The following is a 20,099-nucleotide window of genomic DNA, read 5'->3' as shown; positions in this document are numbered from 1 at the left end:
GGCAGATTGCATCATGGGACCAACTGAGGAATTCAAGGAAGAGATCAGAACAGAGATATCCATGCCTGGGAAGGAAGAATTATAGAATCAAAAGGGAAAGTCGGGAAAGGAAAGGGAAAAGGTTATGCTGAAAGTAGTCATTTGTGTAGGAAAGAAATCTGCAAGGTCTTAGTTGGAAAGTGACATAGCAATTTAAACATTTCGTTTAAAATAGGCTTTTTTTTTTTTTTTTTTTTGCACCATGTAGTACCTATAAAAAAATCTGAAAAGCAAAAACCTAGAAAAACTATCAGCTTCCAGGTATATTTGCAGACTTCAAACTAACAGCAATATGAGAACAATCTGCAGAAGCTTCATTTTTAAGTTAGGAGTGAAAGAGACCTATTAGGTTGTCCAGTGTATTCCCATGCTGAATTGTGTGGGTTTTTTTCCTACCATAATTTCTCCTGTGCTTTATCCTATCTGCTGTCAAACGTCTCTGGGGGAAAGACTATTTTCTTAAATCTTTGCTCTCATGAGACTTCAGTAATGCATTCATTTTTCAAAATCAAAACTGATCAATGTTTTAACATTTTTATTATCATAACTGATGTTTCTTTCTGGTTAGCAATTGCAGAAAGAGGTTGCTGTAACAGACTTTGTAATCATAGGGTCGTTTAGGTTGGAAAAGACCTATAAGATCATCTAGTCCAACCTTTAACCTATCATATGGAATATGTTTTATTTTAAAGTATGTTAGATCAGGGAAAGTGAATGGAAGATGATCTTGTGATAACTTTGTAATGTCCTGATCACCAATATTTTTGCATGATTATTACGAAGCACATCATACTTAAGCTGAAAAATGCAAAATGAATTCTGATTATAATTAGTTCACAAAGACATCTGCAGGTTAACAATGCACATTGTGCAGATATTTCCTGTGTTTATCCTGATTCATGTAGCATAGGAGGAATGTGTCAAAGACAGGTCAATTTATGTCATTTTTTCCTTCTATAAATGTTCACTGCTGTGCAACTAAAGATTTAATTGACTAACAAAGTGAACTGTTTCCTGGCAAAAAAATAACAAAAGAAAAAATGTTCAGATTGAATTCCTCCCTGATAAGCTCACTGAATCTGACAAGGATAAACTAAAATGAATTTGTTTCCTTTGATAACTGTTTTGACAACACTGTTCTGATTGCTGCAAATTCATTGCAAAGGAAAAACAATTTGCTTAAAACAGATTAAATTACAACTGCTAGATTAAATTGAATTTTGTTGTCAAAGTATAGAATTTATTCTCTCAAAGAATTCACTAAGTAGTGGGACCCAGTTTAGTACTGTGATTGAGAATAGCTGTATGAGGATGATCAGACGTGGTTGTTTTCAGATTCTGTTCAATTAAAAAATGTCCATTTATCATCTAAAATAAGCTGTAGAAATCTCTCCGGTGAAGGTGTTGGTCTCTTAAAGCTTAGGTGTTTGGCTTCTAGGAACAGTGCCTGGTATTATCCTGACAAGTGTGAAAACTCGTTAGGGAGATGCGTGTTTCTGTACAGCCAAGCACTGTAATGGAGCTCTATATGAACCCTGAAGGTTTTTTTGTCATGAAAGAGATCATCAAGACACATGGGGTTCAGGACTGATAGCTGTGTTGTCATGTTCAAAGCAGTTTTCTTTCTTTTCTGTGGAAGCCGCCCAAGCGTGTATCTACCTATGATAAGATTCACCTTGCAAAGTAGATGCTTTCTGGGGAATTATCTAGGGCTGCCAAACAATCTAGCTGTAAACCTCACTGTTGTCATCCCCTAGTTACATGACTACCCCGTGTCCTTCACCATGAAGTCAGCACCTCACGTAACATTTCGCATCCACTCACTTGTGGCTGGAATTCAACAGTGACCCTCAATTTATGTCATGTGCTAATATCCCAAACCGTGGAAAGAATTAAGCCATATAGAGCACTTCTTTTCTGCCTCTGTTCACATCCCTCAGATTTTTTTTTGCTTCATACTCATGCAGCACAGGGAGTAACACATATGATGAAGGTAATACCTAGAATCAAGTCATCCTTCATGCATTAAATCTCTGATTACGTATTTATTCTACTTTTCTTAGCAAGTGGCAGTATTTCCATCATTTCTTACATTTATTCAAAGCTCCAACCTCTTTCATGATATCTAGCAGTTTCACAAATGTATTTGACCAGTTTTAATTGTCTTCCTAAAAAGTAATAATTGCAGTTGAGTCCCCCATCTGACAGGGTAAGTGTTACCTTCTGGGTGGGGATAGCCTTTCTCTTTGCTAAACGGTGTTATTTTGATAAAGCACTCAATGTCTCTCTTCAACAGGGGCTAAGTATCTTCTAGTATTCACTGTCTGGTTGTGTATGTCCATAACACAGCTTGTGTAAGAGTGGTCTGGAAGAAACTAGGTAAATCCTGTGATCCTGACCAGCAGTCTAGGTTGTGTTTTCTGTATCATGGCTACTCTGGTTTCTGAAATGCTGAATAAGCACCTGTAGTCATTTGTACACTTAATCTGCAAGGATGGAATGCGGAGAGGAAATCTCTAAGAAAAGAAAGGCTGTAATCAATTCTGTATTGATCAAAATTCATGCTTTGAATTTTGAACTCAAAAAGTATTTTATAGCATGTAGTGCAGTCCAGTTAAATACGGCCTGGCTGCGTGAGTCTCTAAGGATACCTAGCTGCAAAGCATTTTGCCAAATTCCCTTTAGTGGTGAAGATATCTCCGAACTGGGAGCAAAGGGCACAATCATTTTGCTCCAAGACTCCAGACTTTGAATTTTTTGCCTGATTGTAATGTGTACGGTATCTGTGATTGTTGTTGTGCATGTGTTTGGTTTGTGCCTTCCTTTCTGGACTACCCAGCAGATAATTTTGTCTGAGCAGCCATACAATATGCTTGGGGGTTTGTCTAAGTATGCACAACGCCTTCAAGCTGGTTCCATGCAAGAGGAAACAATATTTAACAGTGTTCTTTCTAAGCCTTGGAATCTATGAAGTATTTTAAGTATGATAATAGAGCTATGAACAAAATGGCAAGTAATTTACAACAGATTTTCATATATGAGTTCTGTTAATTTCTTTGCAATGAGATTGCCACTAAGAAAGATTACCCTTCAGAGGTATTTGTTATAGCTATACTGCAGCAAATATCAAGATAGTATATGCAAAATTTTCTCACTCATTTTTTGAGTAGGCTTGAAAGCATTCCACAAAAGGTCTAAAATTTTGGCTGAGCCACTGGCTGTTGGCAGTAGCAATATTAAAGTAGACAGAGTAATGTCCTGTATATTTTATTTAATAAAAGCAGTCAATTTAGCTTCTGTTCCTCTCCACTAGTAAAAACATGTGACCAGTCCAAAGATAATAAATAATTTGAAACTATCTTCTATCTTTAGAGAAAAAGGACGAAATTTATTGCCTGTGATTTCCTAACTGAATGGTTATACAAGTAAGTTGATCATGGCTTTTACTATTAATTATGCCCAGTGATTCAAATACATTAATTTACAAATTGAATAGCTGCAATTTAAACTGAGTTGTTTCCTTTTTTTTTTCTTTATTATCAGCCACAACCCAAAGAGGAAAGATGAGTCATTCACAGAATTCTTTTCCATTCCTTTTGTTAACGACTGGCTAAAGGACCAGTAAGTTATTGCAGTACTCAGAGTAACCTTTTCTCTTTTTATTCTTTTCCTCCTGTTATTACAAAAAAGTAATAGAGCTTCAATGCATTATAATTTTCCCCTCTGAAAGCCCTTTATTGTGTGCAGCAGAGAACTATGTGATGCTTTCTAACTTTGCCATGCATTAGTTACAAGGTATTTTGTACCGGCATTGTACCCGGATAAATTGGTTTAGAATTCTTACACATTTTAATTGTTGCAGAGTGTGGGACATTCGAATAGCCTGGTAGTATTATGAATATCTTTCTATTAAGGAACAAAGCAATGTTTTCAGTGTTGCTGTGGAAATATTTGAGGATACGTAGTCTAGAAATTCTTTCCCTAACTGTAAGCAGCAGTTTTGAAAATACCTTTAATAATCCTTGGCATTAGAATGCATTTATGCTGATATTTATGACTTTGCATTTGAGAAATGAACATTTCTTTTGGCAGTCTCAGTCTTAGGTTCCTCATTATTCCTGTAGAGCCAAGCTACACATCAGTTTTGAGAATATGTTACTTTCCTTGAGGTTGCAGTTTGTTTTCAATCTAGCTGTTGTATGAGAAAAGAAGAAAAGTGAAGTAATACTCTACAGTGAGAGAATAAAAAAAATTATGAAGGTTAGATTTGGAAGAATTTTTCTGTTAGAAAACTTAATTGGAGACTAGATTGGTGGTTGGTTAAAACTTAGAGATGAGCATCTTTGCAGGCATGTTTGTTTCATTATGCTACTTAAGTGGAAATTGAGCTTTCTTGAACTCCTGTCATGTGAAACTTAGAATAAAATCCTTTGGAGAAGCTTTAAGCCTTGAGTCACTGACCCAGCAAGAGGAAAGCTCCTTGGCTTTTACTGTCTTTGGAGACAAATTGGTGATTGAGGCACAGTTACCTTTGGCTACCTTAGAGGTAGTCATGTAGTCAAAGCTGTGTAAGAAGCTTCTGAGCTTCCTTCTGTGATGACTCAGTTCATCTCAACTCTGTTACGTTCAGGTACCTGCTGCCACATCGTACTGCCCAGCCACTGTTGTTCAAACCTACCACTGATGGGGCTCTTGTAATAGTTTCATTCTCTAAATCGCTTGGCCTTGCCAACAAAACTCCTGTTTAATGCAGTGGGGTTGTGCTACTCATTTCTTCAGCATACTGAAGAGCCATTGGACAGTAAGGGAATTCTGATACCGTTGAATTGTGAGGATGGACATCTGTACCTAAGATAACAAAGATCAGTTTTACAAACATTTCCTCGTGGAAGTAAAAGTGACCTAAGTTGTTCCCTGCTCTCTCCTGTTCTTCAGCGTGCTTCTAGTCAGCCTGATATCACCCTGTTGGGTAGGATGCTTGGTTATTCTGATCAGGGACCTCCTCTGAGCTAGAAATGTCTCTGCCAAAATATGAGGGGTTTGTATAGCTGTTTAGATTGTAGATTGTTTTTCCAATCTGGTTCACCTGGGAGCCAGGCAGGCCTTTGCACTGGCACAAATGAAAGATTAAAATGAAGGGCTTGGGGCAAGGTGAAGAGAACAAATGAGCCAGTAAGATATAGAGGTGGTGGCAGGAACTGCTTAAGTCAGCTTTGCCAACAAGAGAAATACACTGTGGAATCACAGCCTGAATGACTCATAGCTTCTGTTCGGACTTGGGCTCCTGAATAACGTAGTGACAGCTCCACAAGGACACTGAAGAGTCAAAGTGCTATTTAAACTGATACACACTTGATCTTAAATCCTCCAAACAATTAGGCCTTTAAAAATAATTTATTAAAGAGCAACTTTTTGTGAACGCACATTAAAATTACAGATTTCTTGACAAGTATTGCTTATGAAGTAATCGTTGTTAGAGCAAACTGAAAGATTGCAATATTAAATAGGAATAAGAATTTATTATTATGTCCTGGATATGACATTTAAAATGTAATTGAATCCGTACATTTTATTGCCACTTCCATTTTTAACTGTAGTACAGGTTTTATGTTTTAATAGGATCTATGTGTAACAGAATATGCTAAAAACTGTTGGTCAGATTTTGATGGGAAACATCCTTATTCCAAACTTTTAGATGATAAAGAAACAGAAGAAAAAGGTGTTGCTACAGGTTTAAGGAGTAAACTCTTCTGTTGATTTTTTAGTTACATGTCGAAATTTGAAAAGCATAATGGAAGGTCTGTTAAAGAGGAACACATTTCTATACTGTATTAAAATAGGGTTTATGATTGCGAAGCCGTCTTCATGCTTAAAAATAAATAAATAAATAAAACAAAAAAAGAAGGTTAAATATTTCTTCAGCAGAGATCCAGCTTTTTTAATATATTCCATACTTGAGTATAACTCTTTTTTGGCTCTCTTCCAGTGCCTCCATTTTTTTCTTTGAAGTTAATTTTTTTTTAAGAATAGTCAAAGCCACAGTCTTATGAGCCTCACTCCCCATATGATGTGTTTCTAAATGAGATCTTGCAGCCTACTTTTTCTTTAAAGGGAGAGCCAAACACTGCATCAGCTTCCAGAATTTTGAATGCAAACATTTTAGCTTCAAAAGCTGGTTGCTGTAGGTGAAGAAGCTTGTAAAATTACTTCAAATTTGTTTCCATCTTTAGTATTTACAGTAATTGCTATGACATCAGTAGATAAAAGCCTTAGTATAGTTACCTTGTCTTCCGCTGTGCCCCATATAATACCAACAGCACTGACAAAATATTATATCCCGTGGGAATCCTTGATTACTGAAGCAGATTTCAAAAGCAGGAGAAGGAGCAGCTTCAATGCTGACTGGTAATCTACATTTCACTTCCAGAAGAGCACAAAGCGTTTGTGTTGTCTTAAAGGATAGCTGTACCTTTTAGAAGACAGAAAACTGTAGTTTTAACTGGCAACTAACAAAAGTTTTTGGAAACTTACTGGCATACATACTGATGTCCCTATCCTACATTCAAGCCCACTGATATAGTCAAATAAATAAATCTAATTAAAGTTTTGGATGTTTTTGCACTCCTTCTTTAAACATGTTAATGAGGAACACAGTTGCCTTTTATCAGTATTTGCCAGTGGTGTTTCTGGTTGAATAGCAGTGAAGCTCAATCACAAGTAACCAGACTGTATATACTGAATCAGGGAGAAGGAAAGAGCTTGACCTGTGTTTATGCCCTGATCCTACTTCAACTTTGCTTTTCTAGCATTGATAGGCTGAGATTCTGAGCATCACGGGAGTATCATTAGCCAACCCTCTTGAGTCTATTAATGGAAGAAATAGGTAGAAAACAATTTTAAATAAAAATGTTCCACTGCTCTGAAAAATACTGGCATTAGAAAAGTATGCTGTCACATGAATTTAATAATATGACAGTATCGTTCAAGTTCATCTTCTAACTTACGTTCAGTGAAGGAAAATGGTGTATGGATCTGGGTTAAGAATAACTGTGTGTATTTTTCTGGCTTTTGAAGATTAGTCTTTGCTTATATTACAGGGATTATAGGAACTGAAGAAGCCTTTTATAAATAAACATTTGTTTGCAAGAGTTGATTTATCTGCATTTCGTCATTTTCTGTATAAAGGTATTTACTTGATACTCAGTTCAGAAGGTCACATTTCCTGGTTTAATATCTGTGTATACCAAAACAAATATGCAGATATAGAGCAAATAAATTTATCATTGCTTTAATGAAATGGACAGATTATTTATTTGTTTATAAATGATTACTATATCTGAAGAGTGGCTTTTTGCCAAATATCTCAATATGAATTTATACACATTGATTTTTTTGTTTTTTATTTTTGTTTTTTCTCCCCTTCATTCATTCCTGGTATTCTAATTAGACAAAGCCTGCTGGTCTCAGCTGCCTTTACAGTTGACTTCATTGTCAGTTCTCAGATGGCCAATAGGGGTAATTTTGCATGGGTGACTGATTTCTTTCTTTCCATAATATGCCCATTTTCTACAGGCTTTGCTTTCTGCACACTTGTATTTCACTGGTCAATGTCTAAGCTAGCCTTTTTTTAGTATAGATTTCATTTGCATTATGTTTTCTCTTTATGTTTTTCTCTTAATAATTTGAGCTTTACCTTTTTTAGTGTAATGAGCAGCACCTTTACTTATAATAATAGAAAAATCCAACAAATATGTCTGTATGGATTTTATTCTTTGTGGATCTAAGCAAAGAATTGACATTCCAGTAATGTGGCAGAATTCAAGTTAATGAAGGAGAAAATTTTTGACTTAAAAACAGTGTTTCGGAAAATTGCATTGTCAGAACTTCTTCACAAAGTTTATGTATAAAATATTTATATTGCATAATGGTGTTTTATGAGACTGAGGTTTTATGGCTACAAATCCTGATGCAGCATCATAACTTGCCTTAATTTATGTAAAGATTGTCAAAATGGCAATGAGAAAATTGAAAACGAATTAATGGTTTGTGATGTCTTCCTAATGTTGCTGTTAGAGCACTGATTGGAAACTATTTATGCTGCTGTTCATTTTTCATGTTCACAGGATATGAGGTCTGATTTAAAGTATACAAACATAAATGGAAATTTCTCCACTGACATCAGTGGACTTCGGAATAGGTCTGTGTTTGGTTTCCTTCAGTCCAGGGCTACACTCTTAAGGAATGCATAAATATTGGTCCCACAAAGGAGATAACTGAGGCAACAAAGGGAGGGCTGAGTTTTATCATTAAAATGGGTAAGTTCTGCACGTGTAGAGAGCATATTAAGGGGGAAGAAAGCCACTATAGTTTTCAGACAGAAGCTAAGACAGAAGATACTTCTTGTGTTGTTATTTTGTCTTCTTACTGTGCTTTCTCTTACTCCTCTTCTTTTCTTGTCCTCTTCTGTTCTTGTTACCATTCACCTGTTCTACCTCATTCTCTGTTATATGACTCTGCGTCCCTACTTACCAAATTTCTCACATTAGTTCCATACCATCTTTTCTTTTTACTACATCTTTCCTTCATTATAAATAGGTAGATAACTATATCAATTGTTTATGTTAACAGTTGTATACATATTATCATTATGACCACTTTGATAATATTTCTGAATGTATTTTTATAGTTTTATTGTACTGTAATATTTTGGGGACAGTAACTGTTTACTTCTAAATGTCAATAACTTACCTAGATATTTTTTTTTTGCTACTACAGTTATAGATGATAATGGATGCACAAAATTGTCCCCATTCTAAGGTCTTTACGTAGAAGTAGGTAATAACCTGAATGAAACTACATGTAGTAGATATTTTTTCCTAGATGTTTTGGAGGTGAAACAAGTGCAGGGCTAAACTCTTGGGGTTTCCAGCACTGTGAGTATGCAGGTGTGGAAGGGGTTGAATATCTAGCTGACACTAATGTATTTTACGTTAGATTTATTCATCCTTTTATATCATCAAAAACCATAAAATTAATCAACACTGAAATTTGCATATTTTTTTGTTCTTAAATTTGTGAGGGATAGCAATTAAACAGGTGATCTAAAAGCGAAATGTTTTGTTTCTTCACAATCTATTGCCTTTATGTTTGAGGGTATTCAAATAAAAAAGTATGAGCCAGCAAAGCTGTGGAAGATTCAGAGAATAGAAGCAGGCAAAAGGGGTCAAAATATTGTGTGTTTTTATTTTTTTAATCTTCATTTAGCTATTGACAACATCAAGGAACTGTTACTTGGAGAAGGTGATAGAGAAGAGTTCAGACAGTTAGCAGGAGTCACACTTCAAAACGTCTGCTCATTTGCACTTCCTTTCTTCAGAAAGTTAAACTGGATTATGCCCACATTCACAGTCCTTCAGAAATACGCCCTTCACATAATGCACAAAAATGTTTTCTTAATAAGGATTTTTTTTCTTCAAATGTTTTCTCTAATTATAGTGTATTTAGATTACTGCAAAAGAAAACCAGTGGTTAGTGTTTTCTTTCTGACTGTCAAATGGTTGCGTTAGTACTAATAATGTTAAGAGAGGTCTCAGTTCACGCTCAGTTTGGCCTGTGGAAATGTTCCAGGAGTATTTTTATCAAGTGTCTGTAGGAATCTTTCCCTGGAAACTTGTGAGGCTCATGCAGTGATAGTGTAATATGTGGTTAATATATCTAATTGCGTTTAAATACCAGGTCAGATAAATCAGTACTTCGGTCTCACTTTCTGTCAGCAGTAGTCTTCCTGCTTTTTAAGTAGATATTACATACTTAATAGTATGTATAAGCAAAGATTCTATAGACCTTTTTTAAAAAACATTTCTAGATTATTATTATTTTTTGGCTATAGTATTTCTAGATTCTCTGAGTGGGAATAAGAAATACTGGAAATATAAAAGAAATCTACTTTGACAAATTTACAGAGAAAATCTTTTGATTGTTTAGGCCAACAATCAAAAGTACTTTCCAAACCTAATACTTTATCAGAATCCTTTTTTAAAAGTTAAGGAGATCACCATGTTCATTTATTTGTCTGTCTTGTATTTCTCCCTATTCTTTGGTCTGTTCTTTTGTCTTTTAGATTATGAATTCTGTAGTGATTCTGTCATTGCATGTGTTCATACATGATATAAATATTCAGGAACAATAACCATCACAGTCAAATTAAAGGTGGAGTGGTTTGGGCTGTCATCTTGAAACTTCCAGGCCTCCAGAGGGCCTGATGCTTGTTGTGAAGGGTTACTTCATTATTTCAAGAGACTAGCTTTCTGAAAAGAGAGAAAAACCCTCATCGTTTATTGACTGCACCTGGGTACTTCACTGTCACCTGCACTCCATCCTGTCACAGGTACTGGTGCTCTGTAGCTAGCACAGTGGTCCTGCAGGCACCTTGCTGCAAGACTAGACTGGTAGTTAGATTTGGAGGTTTTCTGTTACTGTTAGGAAATGGATTGGAATTAAAAAAGCAAATACAAAATCCTGAATTACACATGGTGAATTTTTTCTTGATTAATTTTTTCTTATATTTCCTTTTCAAGGAAAGAATCAGACCTATATGTAGGACAGATGGGAGCTTAGTGACAACTGAGGTTTTTGGACTGCCCAACAATACTGACTGTATACAGAGTCCATCAGTGTGACTGTGAGCCTGCTCCTTGTTTGCTGACAAACAGGAGCAGGTTCCTTGTCTGTTTTGCTGACAAGAAAATGGAGGTTCTTCCCCCTCCTTGAAAGTTCATTGAGAAACCCAGATCCTCTCCAAGAGGAGATGAGACACACATAGAATCATAGAATTTCATGACTTGGAAGGGGCCCACAAGTCCAACTCCTGTCTCCACACAGGACCACCCCAAAATCAGACCCTATGTCTGAGAGCGTTGTCCAAACGCTCCTTGACCTCCATCAGGCTCAGTGCCATGACCACTGCCCTGGGCAGCTGTCCCAGTGCCTGACCACCCTCTGGGTGAAGAACCTTTCCCTAACCCCCAGCCTGACCCTCCCCTGTCCCAGCTCCATGCCGTTCCCTCGGGTCCTGTCGCTGTCCCCAGAGAGCAGAGCTCAGCACCTGCCCCTCCGCTCCCCTCGTGAGGGAGCTGCAGGCCGCCATGAGGCCTCCCCTCGGCCTGCTCTGCTCTGGGCTGAATGAACCAAGGGATCTTAAAACTCTAGTGTTGCTCTAACAGCAATTATCTGTCAGTTATGGCATAGAGCCTGTATACTTGTTTCTTGTTACCACGTTTTAACAGGAAAGGAACTAGTATGGTTAGTCCATCTTCATGTTTTTTTTGACTGTAGTCTGCCCAGGATAAGAGAATTTTTATGGATACTTCATGCCTTCAGTAAGAACATCTTTCAATACCTCATACATCTATTTAATGCAAGTCTTTTTTATTTCTTCTGGGTGCTATGTTCCACCTGCGTAATGTACTGTAATTAGTAAGTATCTCACATAATCAGGATCTGTAAAATCTTGATTGCTCAGAAAGCAAGAAACACGTTTATTGGCATTTAACTGTCCTCTGGTCAGTGCCTGCTTTATGCACATTTGGCAAAATATATACTTAAGAAAAAACATTTTATTGATACTTTTTTACAGGTGCAACTTACTTTATGCAATATATTATATATATCAAAATAGATATTAAAATGTTGAGTGTGTGGACATTTAAGAGTGTGCATAATCAAAGACTGAATAAGCAGAATATAGCTACCGTGCATTTTACTGTCAGTTTTAATCTTCTTGGAGTCATACAGCTGTCTTCTGCCACAAATGACATATTCCCTCTTTTCCTTGTTCACTGCTGATGGGTGATTACCTCTGCTCAGATTCTATTTTTATTTGACCTGAAGCCAATTGCATATATTCTCTTAGATAAAAATGGACCTGATATGACTTTTGTTCTCTAAAGCTGCCCTGCTGAAATGATTGATATTTGCCAGTGACTGTCATACTGAAAATTAAGTCCTATTTTTCATGCTTGATTTTATATTGGTTTCTCAAATTTAGTGTGGGATTCTAAACTACATACTTTCATAATTTATAAATGAAAGCAATGCAATGCTAGGGTTGGCCTTGCAGATGTATTCCTTCTTAGGAAAGTTCAGTGTCTTTGAAATAACTGCTGTAAAATATGTAGGTCTTCCTGTGATTTTTGCACTCTAAGATTTGGTTTTCAAAAAGATCAAAAATAGAACAGTGAATGAAAGCCTATCAGCCAAACCAGCACAGTCCAACTTCATATTTTTAAGTCTGATTATCAGAAGGAGTTAGCTCAGGAAGCCTTGCTTATATAGCACTTATAAATTCCCTTGAGCGGTAGAAATGCTAATTAATGTTCACAGAACTAAAACTGTTTAGCTTAATGTAAAGACCTCTTTTTATTTTTGCCTTATTTCCACTCTTCCAAACAGACTGAGTTTTTCTTTCACATGGAAATAAATGTAGGCCAAAACCCAGCTGACATGACGATGAGACCAATTTAGCTGAGTATACTGACTCAAACGGTGTAGTCAGTAGAGCGCTAGGTAACAGTTAAGGTTGTGCTCGAAGTTGAAATGTTCCTTCAGTGAAGACAAGCCCTAAGAGAAAGGCCGCAGAGAGCATAGGAAGCTTACTAGGGCAGAGACTAATAGAAATTAAATTAAGTGAAAGGAAAATGTAAGCTGTCAAGCCTCCTAGCCTGAGCTGGAATATATTTATATTTCCTAAAGAAACGGCAAAAGTAATGCTTTAGCCAGTAAGTGCAGGACTGGATGAATAGCTTGTTTATCTATGGTCTTCGTAGTATATGCGTCTTTATAATATAAATAGTATAAATAATATTCCTGCAGAGTTTGCGTGTGTCACTAGTTTTGTTCAAGTAAACATAGTTTAAGACTAATACTGATTAAAAACAAATTTGGTAGTTAAATCCAAATCATTGCTGAATCCAAACTCATGTTGTGGACTTCCAAGTCAAAGCTGTGATCAGTCCGTGTCCCATGCAGGGAGAGTGGCGCCATTCTAACACTGTGCCAAGTCTACTGCTTATAAATGGTCTTTTCATAAATTGCAATATTACTGCTCTATATTACTCTATTGACTTTTAAGACTACATATTATATTCATTATAAAAGAAATCCATATAAATTAACATTGTTTCCTCTTCCAGATAGATGTGTTTTGATTAATGTATGTGAGAAATAAATCAACATCCATAGAAAATGTTTTTTGCAAAGCACGGCTTGATACTGTGATTTGAATTTTTGTTAGTGATGGCTGAAAGGTAATTATAGTTTCTCATTAAAAATAGTTGCAACAGAATCACCAGAAATGCTCTCAAATTACTGCATATTGTGGCTGAAAATTGTTAACTTTACATATCTGTTCCTTTCTTTTATCACCAAGCAATGTGTATACATTATCAAAAGTAAAATTTCAGCCTTTTAAGAGCCTCTTTAGATGTTCCTGAGCATGGATGCATGTTTATGCCTACACAATTATCGTTTTTTTCATTTTTCAGTACATTTCACTTTTAACTGAAATTATAAGGTAGCTGAATGTACTAAAAAGTATTTATGTTGTATGATTTTAATAATTAAGGTATAAACATTTATGTGATAAATTTGATCATTGTTGCATGCATACTAGAACCTCTTCTGCTTTACAAATGGCATGTCTCCATCTCTCACTCCCTTCCCACCACCCCCCCAAACTCTACCATAGTGGTAGGAATTCAAAATCCATGTAGAAGAGTAAGAAAGATTACTGCACTTGATATGCTGTTTGTATATTACTGTTTTAAGGAAGAAGTGATTGTAGTGTACATAAGATACATTTTTTAAAGGAGGTATTCTTTGCACCTTCTATCTCAGTATCTCAGAGCAATAAGATATTTTAAGTTTCAAGCACCTGAACAACCTTTCTCTTTTGTGTAAAATATATTGCTAAAGAAGACAGTCATTTACTTGTAAAGGCTGTCTTTTACAAAATACTATTATTTTTTATTTTTTATTTTTTATTTTTTTTTAGTCCTAGGCAACCAATGCCTCTGTCTCTCCACCTATCAGAAGAAGAAGCAAGCATAATAATCCAGTCGTTTTGGAGAGGTTATCGGGTAAGAGTAATCTATAATTACTTTGCTTGATGTTGAATTTGTAGGACTGTGAAGGCCGTAGGGAAAATCCTTACATAAATTTTAAGTAGGGGATACTATAAATAGCTGTTGAGACCCTCATGGTTCATTGGCTTTGGATGTTGCTCTGCCTTATGCCTGGTGACTACAATTTCTTCACAGGCGTTTATGCTGATGTAATCTCCCTGTTTTCCTCATAAAATCCACTGAAGGTTGGAACAATTTTTTTTTTTTAATGAGTTGATCTTTGGCTAGTTGCTAAAGTGTTACTTGGCTTCATTCAGGGATATTTAAGTGAGTGTAGAGGTACACAAAGAGGACTGGTGAGGTCTGTACAGAAATAGAAGCGTATAGAAACAAAGATAAAATTGAGACAAAGAACAAGACAGGAGATACAGGAAAGGAATAAAGGCTGTTATTCAAGGAAAGGAAAAACAAAATGGTAAGCAGATATGGCAAGCCATACTAGTAATATAGCACTAATGCGGTCCCCAATTTGAGGGGGAAAAGAGAGGAACATAAATTAACTCTGAAGAAGATTGGCTTGTACTATTATTTTGGAGTGTGACAGCAGTGCTAAGCCTAGGGTACGATATAAATGATTTTGAAAATGCTGAAAAGATTCTGGAAGCCTTTCTTAGAAAGGCTCTAACACCTTCATGCTTTGTGAAAAAATGGACTTAAAATCCAAAAGAAGCATCTTTGACTGCCTTTTTCAAAATTTAAGGTTGTAAATAGCCTCCAGCTATAGCAGTAGTTTCATTGTGATGGACAGTAATGCATCTCTGTCTCTACATCAGTTGTTCTTTAAATCACAGTCAGAACAAAACATTCTCTGTTAAGTTCTTTACTATTTTAACAAGCATGAATACATAAGAGTTGCTACTCTAATGTGCCATGCAGACAAAGGTGACGAAATATCCTGAAATGATCTTCTTGACTGATAGATTTTTATGACAGTTGCTGTTTTTCGTTTTCCTTGATTTTTTTGTTGTTCTGAACAGAGATGGCATTGACACTAACATTAATTAGCATTGACAATATCACTGCAGGCATCCTCACAGTGGATTATTGCAAAGGCAAACATCCAGTAACAGTTCCATTAGAGCTGAGCAGTGCAAGGTTGCTCAGATACCTTGTGCTTCAACCAGAGGTTCCAAAGGGCACTGTCCCTTCTCACCGTGTTAAATTTAGAATGATAAATACTATGGTGAAAATTTTAAACCAGTTCCTAGAAATGCGAGGGTAACTATAGCTTAAAAAAGCAGAAGACAGAGAAAATAACTCAGACTATAAAATTGGCTGTTACATGTTTTAACTTCTTAGAGCTGAAAGAACTTAGGCTTTTAAAAATTAACATTAAAATCAGAATATAAAGTCAAAATCATTAGTAACAAGTTATTACACAGGGTAACGTTATCTTTGATTTAAATGAGAATTCATCACAGTAATGATAAAAGTAGATTCCAAAAAATTAGAAAATAGTTCAGATGATATGCTTTTAAAACAAATATCCCAGACATGAACCTTGTAAATTTTTTTAAATTTTATTCTTAAATGATGTCATATAATGTGTGAGAAGCCACAGCTGGTAATTTTTCATTGACACATCGTGTATGGAATCACTATTTTTGAGATACTTTGTTAGCTATATTGATCTAGGCAGTAGACTTTACTTAGTTCTGTAACTGACTGAGCATTGCATCTTTGCATGGATATTTCACTTGTTTCTGCCACATGTAGCTGTCTGCACGTGCCAGTATCAAAACCACATGAGATTCAGCAAAAACAAGGTGTCAGGCAGTAAGGATTTTTCTATGTGAAGAAAAAGAACCCTGTAGGTACAGAATATTGAGCACTTTCTGATAACAAAAAGTTAATTAAAAGTGTACATACATCCTTATCTGAAGCAGGTTTCAGAAAAATACTTGTTGTGGTAATAATAATAAATAGCTGTCATCCACAAAGTCTTTGCTAGAATCTTTCATACAAAGACATTTATGAGTACTTATTTCAAGTTTAATCAAGAATTAAATCCCATAATAAAAAGCTGTGTTAGCTACAGAAACATTAGGCTGCACTCTGAAACACAAACAGCAATCCAATTACTTCTATAACCGTTTTCTGGTAAAAAGGAGAAAACTAATTAGATTGCAGAATGTTAGATTAGGACCTAAGCAGAAGAAAGCCACCAGGAAGTGATAGTAGCTATTGTGTGACCCTAATGGAAAAGGTTTCTGGGTGTAGAACTTGTCATAAAGAAAGGTGTAGGGGGTTTTGAGCAAAAAGGCAGTTTGCTGTTGCCACATCCATTGTGACTGTGGAAATCTTGTGCTTGATTTACAAATATGAAGGCTTGCTCCAAAGAAACTTTAATTAAAATTATCTGTTTCCCATTCCTGGCGGAAACAATCTTGAAGTTCCAGGAATAAATAACATAATATTGGGTAACCACTGTAGTCCAAAGGAGTAATGATAATGTCATTTGTTGCACGTGTATATATGAGACACACCAGAACAGTCTTGCATAGTACTCTGAGGAGATCAGAAAGGAAGATGTCATCTTGAGAGGTCTCTTTAAGGCAAGCAAGAACAGCTGGAATAAGGCTTTTGACAGCTCTTTCATCAGATTTTTCTCTTTAATTCTTACATCCTCTTTTATTGATGTTCCATTCATCTGTCATGGGCCAAGGCAGTACTCCAATATCTGATGAAAACCCTGGATAGGTAGGTATCAATTTTCCAGGCACTTCTCCAATTCAAGAAAATGTGTATCTTCACTCTTCTACTGCTGAATCTGTGCTTATTGCCATTTAGTCTCGGGGGTCTTTTTAATATTTACAATTTGCATAACTATTCTAGGCAGAAGGAATTTTTCATTAATAGAATTTTCTCTAACGTTTCTGTCCAAAGCTTTAGTGTTATCCTTCCATAGTGCTATCCTTTTTTAATATACAAGCATTGAACCTAGCATTGAACACAGTGTATTTTGACTATATAAATCTTGTAATACTATGGAGCTTAGACTGGACAGCATTAGGTAAATATTCAGTGCTATTTTGTGTATAAATATCGTTTGAGCAAAAATTAAATCCAAATTGAAGTGGGTTTATCTTTATGTCTTACAAAGCGTTCTCGTGCTTTTGCTGTCATAATTTATTTTCCTTTCCAGGAAGGTGTGGTGACTAGCAAAGGCTGAAACCTAGAAGGTCACGCAAATATTTGCTGTTCTTAACAGCAAGTGTAGATTCAGTCGGGTGACTTGGGTTTTTAAAGAGACACGTTAGGCTTTCTCTCAGTTCTTTGTTAGACTCCTTCAGTGCTTCATGCTTTGTTGATCTGCAGGAGAGTCATCAGTTGTTTGGGCAAGATTTAAACCTTAGATTACTTACCTGGAGATTTGGCTGCTGAGTCATGGCTTTTTAATCATGCTAGAATTGTACTCTGATTTACGAAATAGAGGCTACTTTCTGCTAAATTATCAGAGCTATGTTAAATTAGAGTTCATTAAGAATATTTGGAACACGTAGATAGGATTCTGCTAAGTTCCTATCACCTGTTCTACTGAAAGTGACAGATTTACATTCCTTTTTCTTTCACATTTCTAAAAATCTGGAAGCTCACGTTCACTTCTTGGTTTTGATATTGGACCTTGCAGTATTTTAATATATTAATATATTGTATTTTTGAAACATTATTTGATGGTTTTAATTAAAAAATAATATGATTTTTTTAGCTAATAACATTAATGTTTGTTATTAATTTTAAAAATTTTATATTAACCTTGAAAGAACTAAATATATCTTTTATAGAAGATAATACATACCTGTATTAGTATAATGGGATATTTTAAGAGGCCTGGGAGGTATCTGATGTCAAGTCACTAAGTAAAAGTCTTCCCTGCCTGTATTGATCACACAACCTTGCATTGTATTTCTGCTCTGTCAGTGCACTGAAATATATATCTGAAATCTGGCAAGTTATCTTCTCTGAAGTGGATTGAAAACTACGCTTAGAGTACAGTTGCTGTCTGTTGCTTTCATGGTTGCACCACAAAGGAGAAATTCTGTGTGGAAAGAATACTTTTGCTAAATAATTCATATTGTTTTGTTTAATGTTTTTAACAAGTGGAAAACTGCATCCTTCTCTTTTGCGCTGTGTGCATTTCAGGAAAGCATGTGAAAACTGGGATGTAATGGAGTGGAGTAATAGAGTTCAAATCACACAGCAAACTCATTACCATATCATGTAAGAATAAAATAAATATAAGAAAGTCACTAGAAAATTTAAGTAGCCAGCTTCATGAAAGTAGAAACATGTCCAGGAGAAACCAAGCTTATTGCTGCTTCTTTCTACCATGTTACGCAATTTCAGCCTGAATAACTAGGACATTAAGTCGTAAAGCGTAATGACATTTCATCTATGTAGCAATTAGAAAAAAAAGAACAGAAACTCCATTTTAAATAATTCTATTATAATTTGAATGTGACTCTAAGAGAATAAAAACTTCCCATTGTTTAAGCAAATACTAGCATGTCCCCTTCCTGCTGTTGTCCAAGGGATGGTATCTATTCTGGATTTTTGCTCGAACACTGGAGGTAGTAATTGTGTGAATGCCAAGGTATATGACAGGCAACATACTGCTATTTAATCAAGTCTTGCTTAGAGCAAGTTTAGGTAGACTGGTAAAAGCTAAATTCTTTCTTATGTTAGTAGAATCCATACCAGTACAAAAGCAATAAAAGAGGAATTCAACTTAAATGGGGACAAGGCCTATTACTATTATCATTTTATATGGAAGCAGGATTAGGCTCTTCATAGGAGTGATTGCTAAAGAATGGATACCATGTAATGCATTCCAATTACTTTAAATAACAGATTAATGGCTCTCCTGTTTGTGAAAATTGTGTGGCTGAGACTGTCGGTAAGCCTATTTGCAGCTGGTAGCAGGTGTGAATCAATTTGCTGGAATAAATTTCCTGCTGTATGACCCTTCATGTGCCTCTTCTGTTCTATTATGTTGGTCAATGGGCTGGTTTTATAGTGTTGTGGTTTTCTAAAGGCACTAATACCCTTCAGTATAATGCTTTAAATTTTAATTAACTCAAAGAATGAGTGTCTCACTGCAATCACATTCTCAGGAGTCCTCGGTAATCAAAATGATCCCCTAATTGGCATATTTATGTTTTCAAAGGAGTTTGTCAATTACGTGGCTTTTATTTCTGTTTAAGCTGAAAACTGTAAACCTCTGGGATCATACTTTTATATCAAGCCCTGCAAAAAGGATGTATGTCACATATTTACCCAGCCACAGAAAAAATACCTCTTGTCATCTTGGGTAACACGGATGTACATAATTTTAGTTGAATATTCTGTTTTCCTTTTCCAGGTCCGCTGTGATACAGAAGTACAAGAGCTACGTCAGTGGCAAAAGCAGTTGAGAGAGGAAGAAAACATTTCTCAAAGAGTGGAAGAATTCTGGACTAAGCAGGAAGCCAAAGGTAAGTGGATTAAATTACTGTAATGATTTTTTTTTTTTTAACATTAAATGTTTAATTGTTATACTTCAAGTTGTATTAAGAAATAAGACACGCGGTGGAACACTGATCATGAGTGACAAAAGAAGGCAATGTCTGGCGGAAATGCCTGGCTATTTCTTTACAGTTACTATGTAAGTTAGTTGCTTGTCTAGCAGAAAGTGCCAATGGAAAGTATGATACAGGGCCAAAGCTCAGTAACTTCACAGGACTACGATAATGTAGTGGCACAGTATTTCCTAGGGCAGGATTAAACTTCTACCAGCTATGCAACATTTGAGTACTGATTTTTACCAGACAGGTTGTGTTGTAGTTTTTCTAAACTGCAGTATTTCTATCTGGTAAATGTTCTACTGGCATTTTCCTGTAG

The 20,099-nt window shown here is 35.8% G+C and overlaps 1 protein-coding gene across 5 annotated transcripts in view; it reads left to right on the top strand.

Annotated features, from left to right (window-relative positions):
- IQCK (IQ motif containing K) overlaps positions 1 to 20,099 on the top strand; it is a 66,667-nt gene that overhangs the window by 20,309 nt on the left and 26,259 nt on the right. For all 5 annotated transcript variants that reach the window (XM_083800497.1, XM_083800499.1, XM_083800496.1 and 2 more), the window contains 4 exons: positions 3,412 to 3,464; positions 3,583 to 3,660; positions 14,090 to 14,174; positions 19,582 to 19,693. In XM_083800497.1, coding sequence (XP_083656623.1) covers positions 3,412 to 3,464; positions 3,583 to 3,660; positions 14,090 to 14,174; positions 19,582 to 19,693 — 328 coding nt within the window. The remainder of the gene's footprint in view (positions 1 to 3,411; positions 3,465 to 3,582; positions 3,661 to 14,089; positions 14,175 to 19,581; positions 19,694 to 20,099) is intronic.

This window comes from Anser anser (assembly GCF_964211835.1).
Source record: "Anser anser genome assembly, chromosome: 15".
NCBI classification, from domain to species: Eukaryota; Metazoa; Chordata; class Aves; order Anseriformes; family Anatidae; genus Anser; species Anser anser.
The sequence above is the reverse complement of the archived record's forward strand: the minus strand, read 5'-3'. Positions and strand labels throughout refer to the sequence as shown.